This window comes from Elgaria multicarinata, chromosome 1, assembly GCF_023053635.1.
Source record: "Elgaria multicarinata webbii isolate HBS135686 ecotype San Diego chromosome 1, rElgMul1.1.pri, whole genome shotgun sequence".
NCBI lineage: Eukaryota > Metazoa > Chordata > Lepidosauria > Squamata > Anguidae > Elgaria > Elgaria multicarinata.
Window position 1 is genome coordinate 116,941,639 of NC_086171.1, and position 19,202 is coordinate 116,960,840.

The 19,202-nt window shown below is 39.2% G+C and overlaps 1 protein-coding gene across 1 annotated transcript in view; it reads right to left on the reverse strand.

Annotated features, from left to right (window-relative positions):
- KIF14 (kinesin family member 14) overlaps positions 1–15,049 on the reverse strand; it is a 38,810-nt gene extending 23,761 nt beyond the window's left edge. The window contains exons 1-10 of the mRNA XM_063117438.1: positions 13,920–15,049; positions 11,931–12,182; positions 11,095–11,185; positions 9,492–9,590; positions 8,481–8,533; positions 7,216–7,246; positions 6,190–6,297; positions 4,830–4,946; positions 4,116–4,234; positions 1,232–1,404 (exon numbers count right to left, since the gene is read on the reverse strand). Of these exons, the coding sequence (XP_062973508.1) occupies positions 1,232–1,404; positions 4,116–4,234; positions 4,830–4,946; positions 6,190–6,297; positions 7,216–7,246; positions 8,481–8,533; positions 9,492–9,590; positions 11,095–11,185; positions 11,931–12,182; positions 13,920–15,049 (2,173 nt within the window). The remainder of the gene's footprint in view (positions 1–1,231; positions 1,405–4,115; positions 4,235–4,829; positions 4,947–6,189; positions 6,298–7,215; positions 7,247–8,480; positions 8,534–9,491; positions 9,591–11,094; positions 11,186–11,930; positions 12,183–13,919) is intronic.
- Between the last annotated feature and the right edge of the window lie 4,153 nt (positions 15,050–19,202).

The following is a 19,202-nucleotide window of genomic DNA, read 5'->3' on the forward strand; positions in this document are numbered from 1 at the left end:
GGTGCATCGACAAGAGAGAGTGTGCAGGCTTCTGCTTCTGTTATTTTTTACTACCTGCAATTTAGCATAATGTCCAAACCTAGAAAAACTGTGGTAAGTCTTAACTACGGTTTACTGAAACAAGCCAACTTTAAAACATGATTTGTGAAGCTGTCTTAAGTAAACCATAATTAAGATTAACCATAGTTTAGTATTCAGACACAACACTAAACTGAAGTTTATAAAAGATGAAAGCAGATGCTTCCAATCCCCTCACGGAGGAGGGTGGGGGTAGTACATGATCCCGTGGCTCACACAGTCTTGTCTATGTAATGCTAGTGCAGGGGTAGGCAACCTTCTGGACGGGGTTATTTGAACATTTGGCAATTTGAGAAACTGTCCTGGACACCACCACAAAATGGCTGCCATGGGAGGCATGGCTAGTCACAAACAACAAGTAAACTGCCCAAGAGATAGAGTACGAAGGCAGAGGAGGGATCTGATCCAAAACACAATAAACTCCTTTCACTAACAAAAAACAACACATTTTCTCTCCCCCACCCCTGCCCTTTACCAGCAAACATGGGTTTCATGGGTATAGAATAGAACGATACAGGCCACAATCAAGCACAGAATTAGTGAATTTCAATAGAACTGTGTTTTCATATCTATACTTGATTGGAGCCACGATGCGGGACGTTTAAACATTCTGCTTGTGCAATGAGTAAAACCAAATACTTTATTCTCTTAAATCTAGTATTTTAGGTGTACACCTAAAAATGAACAATGTGAACGGAAAAAAAGCACACATGTAATATACAGATATAGATACACACAAAGAGATGCATGACCTGTGGTTGGCTGTAAGTCACCTTGGAAACGTCAGGAAGCATTTTGCACTGCAGATTACTAATGAGCATGCTAGTCTTCCCCTTGATAACAAGTCAATGCACTGAGGCAAAGTTATCACAATGTCATGCAAAAAAAAAAAGTTTTTTGCACCACCGGTGGATTTCAACTACAATTTTCTGTCGCTGAATTGGTACAAACATCTTTCCAATCGCACCCTGTTAAGTGTACACTCCCCGAGAAATCTCAGCATAGGGTGTGAAATAGCGTTTTAAGGTGCAATCCTATGCATATTTAGCCAGCCAAAAGTCCCACAACTCCCATTAACCGACAAAATTAAGGATTACATCCTTAATTAAGGATTGCGACCTTAATTAACCAACAAAATTACTATAAACCTTACCTCGGATTAACTTAGCATTGATGTCTTCATTTACTTTGGCAATATTGACTATGAAACAAGCTTGCTTAGCATATCGAAGAGTACTAAGAGTTTCCTCTACATTACTGGCAGCTGGGCTTATTGTGGCAATCATAACAGTTTTTGAATTTCCACCAAGGCTTTCCTTGAGCAGCCTTCATTTGGAAGAAAGGGAAATAAAAGGTGTTGAAAATAAAACGGCCAGTATCCTACTGCCTTTATACAAATCTAGGCTGTGACCACACTTAGAATACTGTGTACGGTTCTGGTCACCAGACCTAAAAAAAAGATATATTATAGAGCTGGAAAAAGTGCAGAAAAGGGCAACTAAAATTATTAAGGGGTTTGAGCATTTTCACTATGAGGGAAGGTCACAATAGCTGGGATTGTTTAGCTTGGAAAAAAGGAGGCTAAGGGGAGACATGATAGAAGTGTACAAAATTATGCATGGTGTGGAGAATGTGGATAGGAGACATTTTTCTCTGTCTCACAAAATACTAGAACCCAGGGTCATCTGATTTGGTGGGAGATTCAGGACAAATAAAAGGAAGTACTTCTTCACACAACGCATAATTAAATTATGGAATTCACTACAATTTTTCTCCCTCTCTCAAAATACTAGGGCCCGGGGTCATCCCATGAAGCTGATTGGTGGGAGATCCAGGAGAAATAAAAGGAAGTACTTCTTCACACAGCGCATGGTTAAATTATGGAACTCACTACCACAAGATGTAGTGATGGCCACCAATTTGGATGGCTTTAAAAGGGGGTTGGGTAAATTCTTGGAGGAGAAGCCTATCAATGGCTACTAGCCCTGATGGGTTGTGTGCTATCTCTAGTATCTGAGGCAGTAAGCCTGTGTGCACCAGTTGCTGGGGAACATGGGTGGGAGGGTGCTGTTGCACCATGTCCTGCTTGTTCATCGCTGGCCAATGGCTGGTTGGTTGGCCATTGTGTGAACAGAGCGCTGGACTAGATAGAACCTCAGTTTGATCCAGCATGGCACTTTTTTTTTATTTGCAAATATAGAAGTTAAATATTAACATAATACAGAAACCAAACATGCAAGAAATAACAAATTACATGTGCTTTTTTAAAAAGAAGAAACAAAATGCTACATGGTCCAACACTATAAACACACAATACAAATTATTTATCATTGGTTATTAGGCAGTTTTAAAGGATAATTAATTAATTAATAGGAGGATAGACCCCAAATCAAGGCTATTTATTTTAATTATTGTTATTCATTTTATTTTATTTTTCTCCAGAGAAAGTATTGTAAACATAAGCTGTTAAAAGCAGTTGGAATCTATGTTGGTGCTGTTGTTTTGTTTGTGTGTGTAATAAAACATGACCCTCCTTTTTCTTTTGTCCTCTTAATACTCTCAAACGTTGAGTAAGTTTCTCTGAGTAAGTTATTCACTTTGCTTTTTGTGTAATATAGGTTGGTTTCAGCCATCAAATTTATTAAGCAATGCCAATTCCGGTGTTTTTATTACTGTTGCTTCCATTATGATGGATATTTCTTCAAAAATCTCCATCCAAAATCTGTGAATATGTTCACAGTCCCACCATATGTGAACACAGGATTCCCAGACCCCACATCCTCTCCAGCATAATAGTAAGACGTCTTTGCTATTCTGGATGGCATTACTGTCTTTGGAATATATTAAGTGATATTTATGTACATTTAGCTAATATGGCTTTAGAAGGAAATTTTCCACACATTTTTGTCCAGTATTCTTGATCTATTCTAATAGCCCAGTCAAATTCTCAGCAAGTTCGTAGCACTTGTTGTGATCCTAAATGCAGTTTAAGTAGTAATCTACAGAGTAGTTATTTGCCCTTTATCTTTTTCTTCTCTGTTAACTACCATACTTTCAAAATCTGCCAAGTTTCTGGTGCCTTGCTGTACGATATATCGCTTTCTAATAAATGTGGATAGTTGAAACCATGCTAACCATGTAATATTTGTATTCCTCAATGATGTCCTCCAGACAGTCCTAAATATGGGTAATAAATCTATAATCTATCCCAGTTGATTGTCTTTTAAAGCCTTTTTATTTATCATTCTATTAGGTGAAAATCCGGGTGTCCACAAATTGGTATCAGTGGTGATATCCCAGGCATCAATGATTCCTTTCTGTATTTCCAGACCTTTAATATGGAAATAATGCTTGTATGTTGTTGTTGTATACCATTTTTAATTTTAATTTATTTTTAATGAATGGTAGTAACGTGAGATCTGTATCTTGAAAGACTTTTCTATACAAACCCAATGTTTGTCTTGTGAATCATTAATTATAGACATTAAATGTCTAAGCTGAGAGGCTTCATAATGTTTTAATTGGGGTATTCTCCATCTTCCTTCCTCTGTCCTCCTGTATCTTTTTTTTTTTTGGTGTACTAGGTCTTTTACTTTTAAACATGAATGTGTCAATTGTTGATTGCCATATTTTTTAAAAAAATTGGTGCAATATCAATGGGTAACACATAGAACAAGTATGTAAATTTTGGCACCACCATCATCTTTATAACTGATATTCTGCTCAATAGCGACAAGTTCATTTTGTTCCATCTTTTAATATCTGCTGTTATTTGTTTCCAGATTGTTCCATAATTTATTGGAAGGATATGTTCATATATATATATATATATATATATATATATATATATATAAATTTGGACTCCTAAATAACGAAATGACTTGTGAACTAATGGGATTTTTAGTTGATTAGACATGTCAATTTGATCTTTGGGAGGTATATTGTAACAAACATAGCAAATCTGAATTTGTGTAATTGACTTTCAGTCTTCGCTACGACCCCCCTTTTCTCTTATAGCACAGAAAATATGTACATACCATGTAAGGAGAGAATCTCGGTATGGAACGAACACCTTCTTCCTGCTCTGATTTTGCTCAGACAGTGCAGAAATAACTTTCCCCAAAGTTAACAGCGATTTGTTTATACTCGCACCTTCCTATATAGAGGAAAGAAACAGCCATATCATCAACATATTACAACCAAGGTTTCCTGCGGCAAACATAACCAGAGATAGGTCAAACCAGACATTACCTCCTCCCCATGGTTGCAATCCCTGGGAACATGTACCCCAGAGACATTTTGAGCTGCTCAGTGCAGAAAGATCTCCAAATGTCTGAGCTGATTCTTTCCCCCCGCTAAATTTAATCTAGAAATGGAATAAAGAAGCGCCACAAAGCTATGGCTGTAACAAGGGACATGCCAGCCATATTGCCACTGCAGAAAATCTACACTTTCTTGTGGCCACATAGCAGATTTTAAATCAGTACTATAGCTCAGTGGTAGAACACATGCTTTACAAGCTGAAAGTCTCAGGTTCAGTCCCTGGTACCTCAAGTAGCAGGGCTGAGAAAGACCCCCATGAGCTAGACAGACCAGTGGTCTGATCCTCTGTAAGACTTATTTTGCAGGCTAGGTGTTGCAGCCTCATAAATTATGCTATATTAATGTTCGCTTGGCACAGGGACCCACAGAGCAGGTCATTCCACTGGAGAGCTGCCTTGTACCTGGCACAGTACATATACACATTTTACCTTCAGTCTTTCTCCACTGGTTTGAGCTGTAGAGCAGCGTTCACTACCCGCTAGGTCTATCAGATTAACACGACTGATAATTCTATGTTCACGTTCTTCCTTTTCCACAGTATCTATCTAAAAGAAAGAAATGACTACAGTTAAACATCTCTATCCAAGTTGTAGCCTATGAATTCAGCTGGAAATAATTCTAGAGATTGTATCATATATAACATTAATAATTGGAGAAGTTCCTCCTTCACATGTCATTATAGTTCTGTAACAATTAAACCTTCATAAAACAAGATAGCAGTAGCATCAATAGGAAGCAAATGCTAATTTTACATTAGAAAAAGGAAAATCTTACTAGAAGTATACTGGGCAGTCACCTTCCATGAAATTACTTCACTTTGAAATATTAAACAAGTTTTGTTGATGCTCATTCTATTAACAATAATGAAATTGCTTTTTCAAAAGGTATGAATTATCAAGTCCACTATGGATAAAAGAGGACACTGGCTTTCAAGCAAAGTAGAAACACATACAATTCAGGAAGAGCCCAATTCCCCACTCCTGTCTGACCCTTTTTTTGCCAAAAGCATCAATCTTCCTTCTCGGACAAAATAATTCTGATTGTGGAAGGCTGGAGAATTTGGCTTTCCCAGGACCGGCATCCTCAGGGCCTGACTCTCCCATCCTTCATGATCCTCTCGAGGTGAGGGTGAGTACCTTCACACTGACCTGGCAGCATAAAGGAAAATAGTCCCATGGAACCTTCAAAGAGTTTTTTGGGTGGGGCGTGGGGGGGATTCTGACTGCTGGTTTTTTCTTTATATAGGGGAAAACTTTCTTTCACTCTGCCCTCCCACCCCATCACATAGATATATTGTAAAAACTGGTCCGAGAGCACCTGCCAGTTAGAGGTATATTCATTTAATAAAAATAGATTGTTCTTTGTGGCTGATATGAGAAAAATATCCCTTATTTTAAAAGTCTGCAGTGGGTGCATGAACACCTATACCGGTCAGGCACATTTTTGGCTAACACTACACTTCAATTTCATATTATTTCCCATAGTATCCACATCAGATGGCATTAATGACAGGAATAGAAACAGACAGAACTACCAAGTAAAATCAGCATATCGATGCCAATCGGGGGACCAAAGACAAACAACGTTGCTGGAATACAAATATCTGGCTACGTAAAGATGCAGCCTGGAAGTAGCATTAACAAAGAAATTATCGTCTCCTCATTGCTTTTAACACAATGAAGAAGAGGGGAAGAGTTAATTTGTTGAATTCTTCAAAGTTGATAAAACTTGTATTAGAAAACTTTAATAACAAGTATACTTTTAAAAAAGAAAAAAGCCTCGCAGTACCTTCGTTTGTGTCATCACCAGTGTGAAAACAGAATGAGATCGAGAACTCTTGTCATTCATGCCTGTAGCAGCCGTAGCTCTGTATTTATTTCCTAACTGGAGCCAATGCTGATAAAAGAGGCAGGGTGTGAAATTTTGAGAAAACATGTTGAACATCATGAGGTCTTTTAACATTTTTAAAAAATACACTGGAACAACACAGTTCTGGGTGGGTGGGGCTGGCAGAATTACACCCTAAAAGCTTGCCCAAATGAGGTTTCACAATTGCCCCCTGGCTTGGTGGTACTGATTTTGTTGGAGAATTGGTTGGTGGTTTTCTATTTTATTTGTGATTTGACTCGTTCTTTTCATAAAAGCAGTCAGATACCCTTACAAAACCAAATAAATAGCATAGATAACATTAATGCAAACGCACAGCTTTGGCTGCGGGGCGGTATATAAATGTAATAAATAAATAAATAAACTGTTCAAAATTAGATACCGTAAGGTAGCCGCCTCCAGAAACAACCTCTCAACAGCAGATAGTTGCTTCCTTGTTCTCATTAAAATCAATAACTAATGTTATTGATGGGATTTTATGCGATAGAGAATATTTAAAATACGATTGGGCTTATCTACCTGGTAAAATAGCCAATAAAGGGGGTGGGGTGGGGTGGGTGTGTGGGTGTGGGTGTGGGTGTGTGTGTGTGTGTGTGTGTGTGTGTGAGAGAGAGAGAGAGAGAGAGATTTCTGACATTTAAAATAGGCACCTCCTGAAATAATAAAAGTAAACATATAAATAAAAAGAAAGTCTTTGATAATGTCCCACTGGGGGTCAGGGAGAAGTAATACAATCAGAAATACTGATCCTGCAAGTAACTTTCTATCAGTACTGGATTAATTGCCAGTTCATAGACGCAGGCAAGATGTCAGAACCACCCCCCTCTACATTATTCTATAAAACCCTTTTTATAATGACTGAAGATGAGGTTTTTTGCATATGCTATTGAAAGACCCATAATTTACACTTCAACAACAAAAATTTACCTGAATATCCGAGTAAGAATTAACAACATTCCTAGAAGGAAAAAATAATGCTGTCATGGATTTGGGGTGAGTGGAGAGTAACATGTAAACACAGGCTAAATCCTACAAATGGTTCAACTTAAATTTAAACACCAAGTAGCTTCTGTGAAGCCAACGGATACCTCACTGAAGATGGATTCCCCACAGAATTGTGACACTATCGTGGCCCATGCATGTACAGCTACAAGAATGAAAACGCAGACCTGCTCATAGGTTTATGGGAATCAATATTTTATTGTGCTTGTGAGGATGAGGCCTCCAATATCATCTGGTGCTGCTCACTCACAAAATGTAAAAATGAGCAGCAACAGAACATTTACAATCCAGCTTTATGAGAAAAGGGAAAACAATGTATTTGGTTGGGATTAATACAGACAAAGAAGGACAGTCGGCATGTAGTAGAGAAGTTAAGGAAAGCAGAGATAGGGTGGCTGAAGGAAAGCTGAAAAGTAGGCAATGAATTGAGAAACAAGAGCCTAAAAGAACAATAGGTGGGGGAACCTGACGTTTCTAGGGAAAACACAGTGTGCAGCGGGACAGAGCGTCATTGAGAGAACTTCTGTGAGAAAGACTGGTAGGACCAACAGGAACTTTCGGTGAGGGCTGATTTTCACAACTAATTTCAAATAACCAACAAATTACTTGACTGCTGACTTCTAGTTTCTAACTAAGACCATAGCTAGACGGGGCTTTACCCCAGGGCGAACCCCGGGATCATCCCTGTGAGTCCACATGACGGACAGGGGATCCCGGGATCAGGGAAGGATGATCCCTCCCTTGCTCTGGGATATAGCCCTCCCCTTTGGCCCCGGTTTTTCCGCGGTCCAGGGTTGAGCCCGAGACCGCGGAACATGTGCCCAGTTGCCGCGGGCTAACCCAGCTCTGCGCGATTCCTCATGAGGAGCCGGGAGCTGCGCCCATCAGGTATAGGGTGGGGAGAGTGGGGAAAGTAAGTTAAATTTTAAAAAGGACTTATCATTTGCGCACGAGCGTTCGTGCGCTGCTGGTCCTTTAAGATTTTTTTTAAAAATGGAGGGTGCGACACCTCTCCTTCTGAGGCCATCTCGCGTTATGTGTAAATAGAGGAGGGATCTTGCGTTAAACACAATGCAAGATCTTCCCTCCTCCATTGAGAGATAACAGGTAGGTCTAGCTAAGGCCTAAGAAGACACATTGCAGGTCAGTACATAGTTATTTGTGGAGAAATTCAAAATATGAAGACTTACACTGTCAAGTCTTCCACATAAGGTCCAAATACTGGATGTTCTCTTACACGAAGCTGTTAATCAGAAAAGACAATACTGATTACAAGTCTATCATAAAACTATTTTAAAATTTATTTCTACATGCCACATTATAAAATTTGATAACCCTTGAAACAAGGCGATCCACATTTGCACTACAATTTATTTATTTTTAAATCATGGAGAAAGTTCTCCCCTGCAAGAATCACACAATGCAAAGTAGCATGTGGGCAAAGCTTTAAGAGGTAAACCTCTGAAAAGTAACAAAAACAGGGTATTTGAACAAAACAGGGGAGAGAAAAGCTAACCTTAAAGTTCAAGTAGGTGCCCTTCCATGTGGAAGATGCTTACTCATGAACAGATCCCACACAGCTGGAAAACCCCACATGGGACATGGCTACTTTGTGCAGCAAAATACTGCCACTGTCTGAGCAGGCCCTGACAATACAGAAGCTGACCATCCTAAGGTGTATCCCTCAGTATATCCTTGCTGAAGCTCAAACACAATCTTTTGAATAGATGTACAGTTGTTTCTATGCTTGTAACAGCTGAAATTGCAACCACTGAGGAGAAATAATCTAATTCCGGATGACAATGAGAGCAGCTTGTATCCAAAGTTATTATTCTGCATACCAGGGGTGTTCAACTTCAGCTCCGCAGGCCAAATCCAGCCTTCTGGAATTCCCCATAAGGCTATGCCCCCTTCCCTGGCTCCACCCTCTTTCCCCGAACCACTAATTGTTGAGAGATTTCCCAGCTGATGATTTCCCAGTTGCAGGTGTTTCTCCTCATTCTGAAAGTTGGCATGCCTCTCCTAAAGCTTTATTACTAGCAATAAGGGTTCTAAGCTAAAACATGCTGTTATTTCTGGTAATTTGGTGGTAAACCATCCCACCACTGGAATGTGGCCCCTGAGCACTTTTCCAAAATTGAATTCGGCCCTGCTGTGCACTGGTAATATCTCAAAGAGGCAAAACACAAGCAGCAACTTACAGGTACCTTCTTCTGCCAATTTTCAGCTTTGAGGACAAGCAAGTCATGAATTTTTTCATTGTAGACTTCAAAATAGCTCATTTCAAGATGATGAATAATCTAATAAAAACACAATAGTTTGGATGGATGGTTACACTCTTTAGAAAAACAAAGCTTGAAAGTTGGCTGCCTATATAGCAGTGTGAGAGCTGCTTTTTGTGGGTGTACCCCCACCATGGAAAAGAGAGGGCTTGAGAGGATGGGTGAATGAAGCAACCACATGAGTAGGGCAAATGGCACAGGATTCTCTCACCTAGTTGGGTCACTCTGAACAGAATGCCAAAAAACTAACTCTCTTCTCAACCCCACCCCCTCAAGAAAAGCAATGAACACATTAGCTCAGCTGTATCAGCATCTAACAGCCAGTTCACTCAGACACACACACCCTCGAGCAATTTCACCTCCCCAAAGTTCAAGTACCATAACAGCTACATGGAGATCAACTATGGGGAAGTGATACATCACACGAACAGTACCTCCATAGAACAGAGGTTCAGCCATAAACCTACCTACCTGGAGGGGGTCCCATGTGTTTGAAGGCAAGTGTGGGGACTGCCACCATTTGTGGAGCAGCCCTCAGCCAGCAAATAATAATAGCAAGAGCTGAGGAAAATATCCTACAGACTAAAATCAAAAGCTCAAAGAACTCTCCATCACCAACAGTATAGGCATCAACAAGCTGCAAATTCTTTTTTTTAAAAAAGCTTTTTTGTTTAGGGATCCCTTCACCTGATAATAATTAAATCGGTGTATTCTTTTGGACTGTTTGTAATGCACAAACTCATTTTAAATGTACTAATGAAGAAATGTGCTAATGCATGTCTAGGCTGAGCAGTGAACAAGGATTATTGCACCAGAATCCTGAGGTTGAGATATAGGTACCCCAGGTGCCTTTCTGCATGCCAGCACTATTTTTAAATGTCCCAGAGCTTTGCCCAGCGTCTAAATGCAGTAAGTTACTCTACAATACTAGCCATGCAAAGGCCTGCTTTAGGATACCTAGAATACAAGCTCCAACTCAACTGTTCATAGAAAATTTCACAAAATATCACAATTTGCCATAGCCAGAAGACAAAGGACACAGCATCATAGAGGTGTGAAAAAACAGCAACACTGCTGTAAAAGAACAGAATAGATTTCTTATACTGACTACTTGATCACATATACTTTATGATACTGCTATTTCAGAAGTTGAAAATCCATAGCTTAACATAATATATGGCCTGGATCATAGAACAGTACATGAACTGTATATAACGTGACCTGAGCATATCCATATGTACTTTCCTTCTATACCATATTGAAAGGGAATAAATCATGCAAACTAGGTGGCATGTAAGTACACCTAAGATGACATATGATTTTTTATGCACAGTGGTATGTTCATGAGAGCCCACTTCTCACCATATGTAGGCTATTTCTGAGCAAAAGCCTGCACTCCTGTAGCAAAATATGGGGACAAATCCCACTCCCCTTTGAATGATAAAAGCTGATGATGAATCTCAAAAACCTTCTTCCTCTCAGAGGCAAAAAAAGCACAGATAAGGCCATACTACAACAATACCTGTTGAGTTTGTGGTTTTGCTATTTGAGTAAAAAGATCTTCACAGAATCTTGGTATTATTCCTTGTTCACCATCATCAAATCCCATCATGCTGTAACAGAAATATTATATTTATAAGCTCAGTTCTTAATTCTGCAGAAGGATACTTTTAAATTTCTCTAAATTACCACCAATATACTGTATAATATCTAGGACAACCTTTAAGTGATTCTGCAGAATTGTTTTGTAGAATATTATGAAGTCTAATAGAATTTTTAAAAAATGATTAGCCAAATTCATTGACCAGCCTGGAAAATTTAGCCACTTTCAATCCACCCCTGATGCAAATTGGTGTAATAACAATAGGAGCTTCTTAGAAATTTCTTCTGAAACATGTCCAAGAAGAGCCACAATGGCCCAGTTCACATGTCACAGCTAACTAGGGTTTAAACAAACTCTGAATAGCCATGAACGACCAGGAGAAAACTGGCTCCTGCCTGCTCACCTGCTACCATTGAGTTAAACACCCCAGAGATGCTCCATCCCTGGGTTGTTTAGCATGAAGTCCGAACCCAGAATTGGAGATTGTTAGGATTAGAATAACCCAGGCTTATAACTCATGGTTTATTCTTTTTACTCTAGTCAACAGATATATCACAGTCTACAGGACTGTATTTCTTACAACTTCATTCAGTTAATATATTTTTTCTAGAGAAATTTGAATAGAACATTCTCCATATTGTTTGTTTAGCTTCATTAACTTTAGAAAAAGAAACGAAAAAGAACACCAGAAGACAACCAATATTCAGCGGCAACAAAAACAAACAAACACTTGGATCGTGTCCAATCCAACTTACGTATATGACTTTCCAGAACCAGTCTGTCCATATGCAAATAGGCAGGTATTGTATCCTTCAAAAGCCCTTTCTAGGAGAGGCAGTGCCAAGGACTGATATACCATTTCTTGGCTTGCAAAGTTATGACACTTATCAAAAGACCAGAATGAAAAGTCAAACATGAAACTGTGGGTTTGTTTTGTATCTGGATGGCAAACAACAGTCTCTTGTCCAGCCATGGAAACGACCTGGAACGTTTCTTCATTTTTGTCTCTGAATAAAGGCACAAAATATAAATTACTTCTGGGGTAGGGGGAGATATAAAACCAAACATATTAGATCTAGAACAGTCATAATTTCAATTACATGATAACTGTACAAAGAGGAAGCAGTAAACATTTCCCAACACTGTTTTTTCTCTCTGCTAAATTCCTCTTAAAAGAGATTTCATTATATGTATTGGGCGGTAGAAAAAGGAAAAGGGAAAAAAAAAACTATCAGTGAGACATATTAAACAACTTTAGTGAAATTTAAGATCATACACCAGCAATTTATAAAACTGATATGTAAAACAGACCTAGGTCAAAGTAATTCATTAGTATATTGTTTAAGCTCTGATGCTAACATACGTTTAAGTAAATCTGAAATCAGTAGGACTTGCTACAATATAACTATATGCCTAGTATTACAGTGAGATAACCAAAAAATACACTACCCATACTTTTGATCAAAGCTTATATTTTCAAAGATTAAAGGCATGACTAACTAGCAATATAAACAAAATCTTGACTAACTAGCCTGGGGTTGAGCGGCAGGTGGGGGCAACCAAGTCCCCGGTTTCTAACATTTGGCGTTAGTGTCTGGTGGGAATTTGTAGCATATTTTTTTCCTAACCTTCAGCAGAGCTGGCTATAAAAAAAAATTCAAAAGCCATGGTTATGACAATACTTTTATCAGGATCAACCAAAACATCACAAAGTTGTAAGCAAGATTTCAAGTTCTCCAGAACTTTTCACCAGGATGAGTGTTAAAGAAAGCAAGGGGAAAGGAGATAAAGCTGGCCATTGAGTTGCTGCTCCAAAGTCTACACTTTATTAACAGTCTTAAAATGGAGCCCAGGAGAAGTTGTATCCAGGGCTACTGGGACAAGGAAAAAGAAATGCCTGTTTCCAAAAAAAGATCTAGTAATTACACAGTTGTTTCCAGCCCTAAGGCAGAGAAATATTATATTAGCAAAGCTGAAGATTAATTGTAGGTGGTACACTAGGTACAGAGACAACAAGAGCCAAATTGGGTTGTGGTACCTTGGAAGGCAAGTTAAGCTACTCAGTATCTTATAAAAGAATATATTAGTGTAAGGTTTATTACTTGAGATCTACCAGACCGATTTTGCTTATTTTTGTTTTAAACTATTTATTTATTTATTTATTACATTTTTATACCGCCCAATAGCCGAAGCTCTCTGGGCAGTTCACAAAAATTAAACCCATAATAAAACAACCATAATCAAACATAATCAAACTGAAGTTTGAGCGGATGTGAAGAAAGTTTTGAAAGTTCAAAAAAGTTCAAAGCTCAAGCTTTAATAGCAATTAATATTCTCCATGCCAAACAGGCAGGGCAACCCCTCCCCTCTGCGGTGTAGTGGCTAAGGTGTTGGACTGAGAATCGGGAGATTGGGGTTCTAGTCCCCACTCAGCCATGGAAACCCACTGGGTGACTTTGGGCCAGTCACACACTCTTAGCCCAACCTACCTCACAGGGTTGTTATTGTGAGAATAACACAGAGGCGAAGAGATTTATGTTATGCTGCCTTGGGTTCCTTGGAGGAAAAAAGGCGGGATATAAATGTAATAAATAAATAAATAGGGGGCTGAAGAGCAAAAAAAGCAAGAAGGGAGCAGGACTACTAACACCCATAGTGACATGGGCTTTACACTAGTCTTGGTAGAAGGACATAGCAACTTGTATCTTCTCTGATATAAATCCTGAAAAATAATGATTACATACCTGATGCTAAAGGGGCGTACTCTCACAGCCACAGTTACTTTACTATTCTCTATTTTGAAAGGGTCGTTTTTTGTGCACATATTCTGCATTAGAGTATCTTCTTTCAGTGAAGCAGTTGGTTGAATATATGTAGGATTTTCTTGCACCCTTTCATTTTTACTACTCAGGGTAAATGCATTTGAACTACTGGTATTCTTTTGTGATACTGTTTGAAGACATTGTGTCTTATTCTTTACAGTGGAGAGAGCAGGACTCCTGGCATACTGAACAGGTCCACATTTGGGAGTAAATCTAATTCCTTCAGCTGTACCTTTCCTTGGTGTCTTCTGCCCTTCCAAATTTTCATTTTTAAGAAATCTTTTTAGTGTGGTTTCACTTCCATTTTCCTTACTGAAATTATGTTTTTCAGTCACTTTTGTTGCAGATGCCCTATCACCTGGTTTAGCTGTCGTTAAGAGCGACGATCTAGGAACCTCGTTTTGACACTGTGAATCAGCAACAACTGTCCTGTATGTCAAAGGCGTGTAGCTACCAGTAACATTTGAACTACTAGGTTTAAAAAGCAAACCATTTTTCATATCAGGATTTATCTTTCCATCCCTGCAGCCTTTAAGTGATTGAAGATCACTCTTAACAAGTGGAGGGTCACTGCTGTTAGTTTTTGGAGGAAATGAAGTTTTGTTACTCTTCTGTGGTAGAGACACCGCATTTTCTGCTCTAGCTTCATAAATGTTATTTGCTTTATGTTTCTCAGTCGATCCAGTTCTCGTACGGCGCTGCAGCATCAATCTTCTTTCTGTTTGTGTGTTTTCACTGTCTTGTGTTGCATTCTTATTGGATTGTTCTTCATTTGCCACAGTTCGTCTCTGGAGGGTCAACTTGCCCTCAGTTGTAACAGCAGGCAAGGCATCAGCCAGTTTGGTACAGGCCGAAAGCACATAGGTCCTGTTTATGTCTTTCGTTGTACTAAGGGACTGTGACAATGGATTGCTTTCCTCCTTTGCTGATATGTGTGGTGTAAATTGTTGTCCAAACCTGTTTCTAGCACAGACAGTTTCTGGGGGATGCTTTTGTGAAGAATCACCAACCACACTAATATGGCTTCTCTTCGGAACTATATAGATAGGCATTGAGGCCTAAAGCAAGCTGCAGTTGCAGGGCTGAAATACAAGCTCTTCCTGAAAGATACACTTGATGTCTAGTTCTATTTTCTCTTTAACACAAGCAGAATATGTCACCATGAGACCTGTTTTAAAAGAACAACCACCAGTTATTCTCAAATTTTATACTCAGTATTCCTCAGGTGTGTAATATTTCCATATCTGTGCTAATCGTACAGGCTTTCTCACAGCGTGGATAAAACATTTAAATACATTCTTTAAACATATTTAAATCTTGTAATCTCATTTTACATAACTGAATTTTAAAATTCAGTACAAATGTGTTATATTTTACACCTTTTAGAACTCAGATAAGGCCGTAGTCATGTGCCCACTTACCTGAGATTAAGACTCACTGAGTTCAGTGGGACTTACTTCCAAGAAGTAAGGGTTGCACTGTCAAACACACTGAATTACAGCATGCTTTTCTATAGAAATTTTTAAAAATGTAGAAAAATATTTTTACTTTTGAGATAAAGCATTATGATATTGTATTCATTATGTCAGCAAATTGTGCATATTTATGATATAAAACTAAAGGAATGGCCATTCACTTTCCATATCATAGAGAACTGTTTTGCCCAGTCATTATTAGGGTGACTAGATGCAAAAGAGAATAGGGCTCCTACATCTTCAGTAGTTGTGTAGAATAGTGAGTTTCAGCAAGAGTTCACCAGTCTTTTTTTGCATCCGATGACCCTGGACATTATGAATCTTAGTTCTGGGAAGTTCTGAGTACTTGGCCTACAATCCAGCATATCTCATTCTTGAACCTCAACACTATTAATGATCTTTCTTTTTGTCCTTACACGCATATAGAAAGCCAAATAGTCCAGCATTCTGTTTCTAACAAGCCAGATAGCACTCAGCACTGACAACCAGGAAGGTGGGGAATTATGAAGCAATGGCCCATCCCCTATTACTTATCTGCAACATCTGTTACTCAAGGGTACACTCAAGCTGGCTAATATGGTTAAGGGTGCAATCTAGGGTGACAATATCAAAAGGAGGACAGGGCTCCTGTATCTTTAACAGTAATGTAGAAAAGGGAATTGCAGCAGGTGTCAATTGAAGTGGGTGAAATTCCCTCTTCATCACAACAGTTAAAGCTACACTAGCTATAGTAGAGTGGCCAGATACAAAAGAGGGCAGGGCTTCTGCAGCTTTAACTGTGTTGATGTAGAGAGAATTTCACCCTCTTCAATTGACACCTGCTGAAATTCCCTTTTCTACATTACAGTTAAAGATACAGGAGCCCTGTCCTCCTTTTCATATGGTCACCCTAGCAATCCAATGCATATTTCGACAAGAAAAAATAGTCCTACAACTCCCAGCATTCCTTATCCAGCATAGTTGGCTAGGGGATGCTGGGAATTGTAGGACCTTTTTCTGCCTAAACATGCATAAGATTTCACCCTAAATTATATATGAAGTCAAACAACAACAACATATGTAGCAAGAGTAGCCTGAAGTAGGGAGAACAGCGTATCTATCCGTTTGTGTAAGTAAATATTTCACTTTAAAATAAATATTAATAGTATGCCTTGGGGAGAAATAGAGTTAATTTCTCACATAAAGGGCGGGAAGCAGATTTTAAAAATCCACTTGAAATTAACGGTGCTCGCTTTCAGCCCCAGCAAAAACTGCTGCACACTGTTAGAGGAAAAATAGGATCCCCTGCAGCCAAAACATTAGAGACTCGCCTGATGAGGAACTAAATCAGACTTCCCCAAATTGGTGACCTCAAAATATTCTGGACTACAATTCCCAGCATCCGCCATCCAGTGCTACACACCGACGCCTGCTCCTCGGCCAAGGCGGGGCTTAAACTGCTCCACAAGTCCCGGGAGAGCCTTTTGCGACAGTTAGGAAAATCCCGAGACAGTGAGTGGTGGTCTAATCCCTCGAAGAGAGTTACCTGCTCGGAAGTGACCGCGTCGCGACTCACCTGTCTTCTGACAATCAACCAACAGACCATCACTTTAGTGACCCCTCTTAAATCTCCGTTCGAATGCGCCGCCGCCGCCTGCCATTGGCCGAGACGGCCGATGACATCACACGCAGTCCCGAGAGGGAGGGAGCGAAACGGAAGACTACCCGTTTGACACCGTAGCACACTTGGAGCAACACCTCCGGTTCCCAAATGAACCCTGTCCATATGAGGGATTACAATGCAAACAAATACGGATATACAGCGAATTCCCCCCATTCTGCATATGGTAGTGGCCACATGAGCGAGGGCTGTGTGTGTCGCCCGAGAGCCTGGGGACTTTCCTCCCGTCTCAATGGGAGTCACCCTAAAGAAATACTATACATTTTCCTCCTAGATTTTAGGACATATTGCCCATACCAATAGCTGTAGAAACCTAAGTATGGCTTTTCTTTCTTCCACCTCTCCTCTTCTTTCAGTTCACACAGAAATGTTTTGCAGTGCTATATGGCATCACATGGATTTACATTTATTGTATTTATAATCCACCCGACAATAAATAATTTAGGGCCTTCCTTCCAATAGAAGAATAGACTGCTAGTTCCATTTACCCTGTTTGCTACTGATTCCCACCCACCCCCAAGACCTCTTTAATGATATTGCAACAATAATTTTATTCACCTAGGTCATATTTCATCGGTTAACCAAAATCAAGTTACATCTTAATTCGTACCATATTCAAATTAATAAATACACACTATATTTAAGTTGTGTTTTTTTGTACAACTTTTGTCAGTTTTGTATGTTCATATTAAGACTTGTTCAACAATTTATTTATTTTGTAAAAAATAGGACAGAATACATTTTCTGGTATAAAACCTGAAAGGTACAGAAAGCATGGATTTGGATCAAGTCAGAGTCCTACTTTAATCTTCCATTTGAAAATTTTAAGTACAAAAGTGAAGGAAGAATGAGGGATCTTTTTTCTTTGTCCAAAAAAAGGGCTTATGACACATTAAAGATTAAAATATTTCTGTGGCATTTTTCTTTGCTGACAATTCATTTAATCCTTGACTGCAGGTCATTTGAGTTTAACATTTCCATATGAACATTTTTTAAAAGGTTAGAGAGAGGAAATCCGTTGTGTTCTAATGATCGATTCTTCATATGAAGCTGCTTTGCTCCTACTCTGGTGTTTGTTTTTTATTGGGGGATGTCTTTCCCAGTGCCCTTAAGGAGAAACACCAGGAATTGAACCTGGGACCAACGTGCTAAGCATGTGCTCTGCGTCTCAGGTATAGCTTTTCTCCACAACTTCCTAACTGCTCTCATGTAGTTTTATCACTCCTCATTCTGTTTTTCTAACATACATGTAGAACTTGCTCAACTAGGGTGACCATATGAAAAGGAGGACAGGGCTCCTGTATCTTTAACAGTTGCATAGAAAAGGGAATTTCAGCAGGTGTCATTTGTATGCATTTCGCACCTGGTGAAATTTCCTCTTCATCACAACAGTTAAAGCTGCAGGAGCTATACTGTAGCTATACTGTGACCAGATTTAAAAGAGGGCAGGGCACCTGCAGCTTTAACTGTTGTGATGAAGAGGGAATTTCCCCAGGTTCTCCATATATACAAATGACACCTGCTGAAATTCCCTTTTCAATACAACTGTTTAAGATACAGGAACCCTGTCCTCCTTTTCATATGGTCACCCTAGCTCAACAAAGGTTCTTCAGCCAGCCAGCTTTTTGTAATTTCTAATTTAAAAAAAACAAGAACCTAAACTGTCTTACGCAGAATTGTTACTCTTTCAAAATGCTTACTTTTAAACTAAGAGTCTGAGCTAATAACCGTAACAGACTTAAGCAGGAGAAGAGTATCTAAATTCAGCCCAATATGATTCTTTCCTTTCCTTTTAGATTTTATAGGCAGTCCCTCCCGGGTCAGGCTAGCAGCTGGAAATGTGAGAATTAAAAGTATTTGCCCAATTAACTGCAAGTCTAAATTGGGACCGGAAGAGATTATATAACCCACTCACCCCGAAAGAGGAAGATAAATCCTCTACCTACCTCTCCTCCGCTTTTTTCAGTCTGTTGGTCAATAAGGTAACCAAAGAAGCATTCTCCTCTAGGCAGACTTGCTTAGCTGCCCGTGTCTCGACACTTTTTGAATTTGAGCTAATCCTCCCAACAA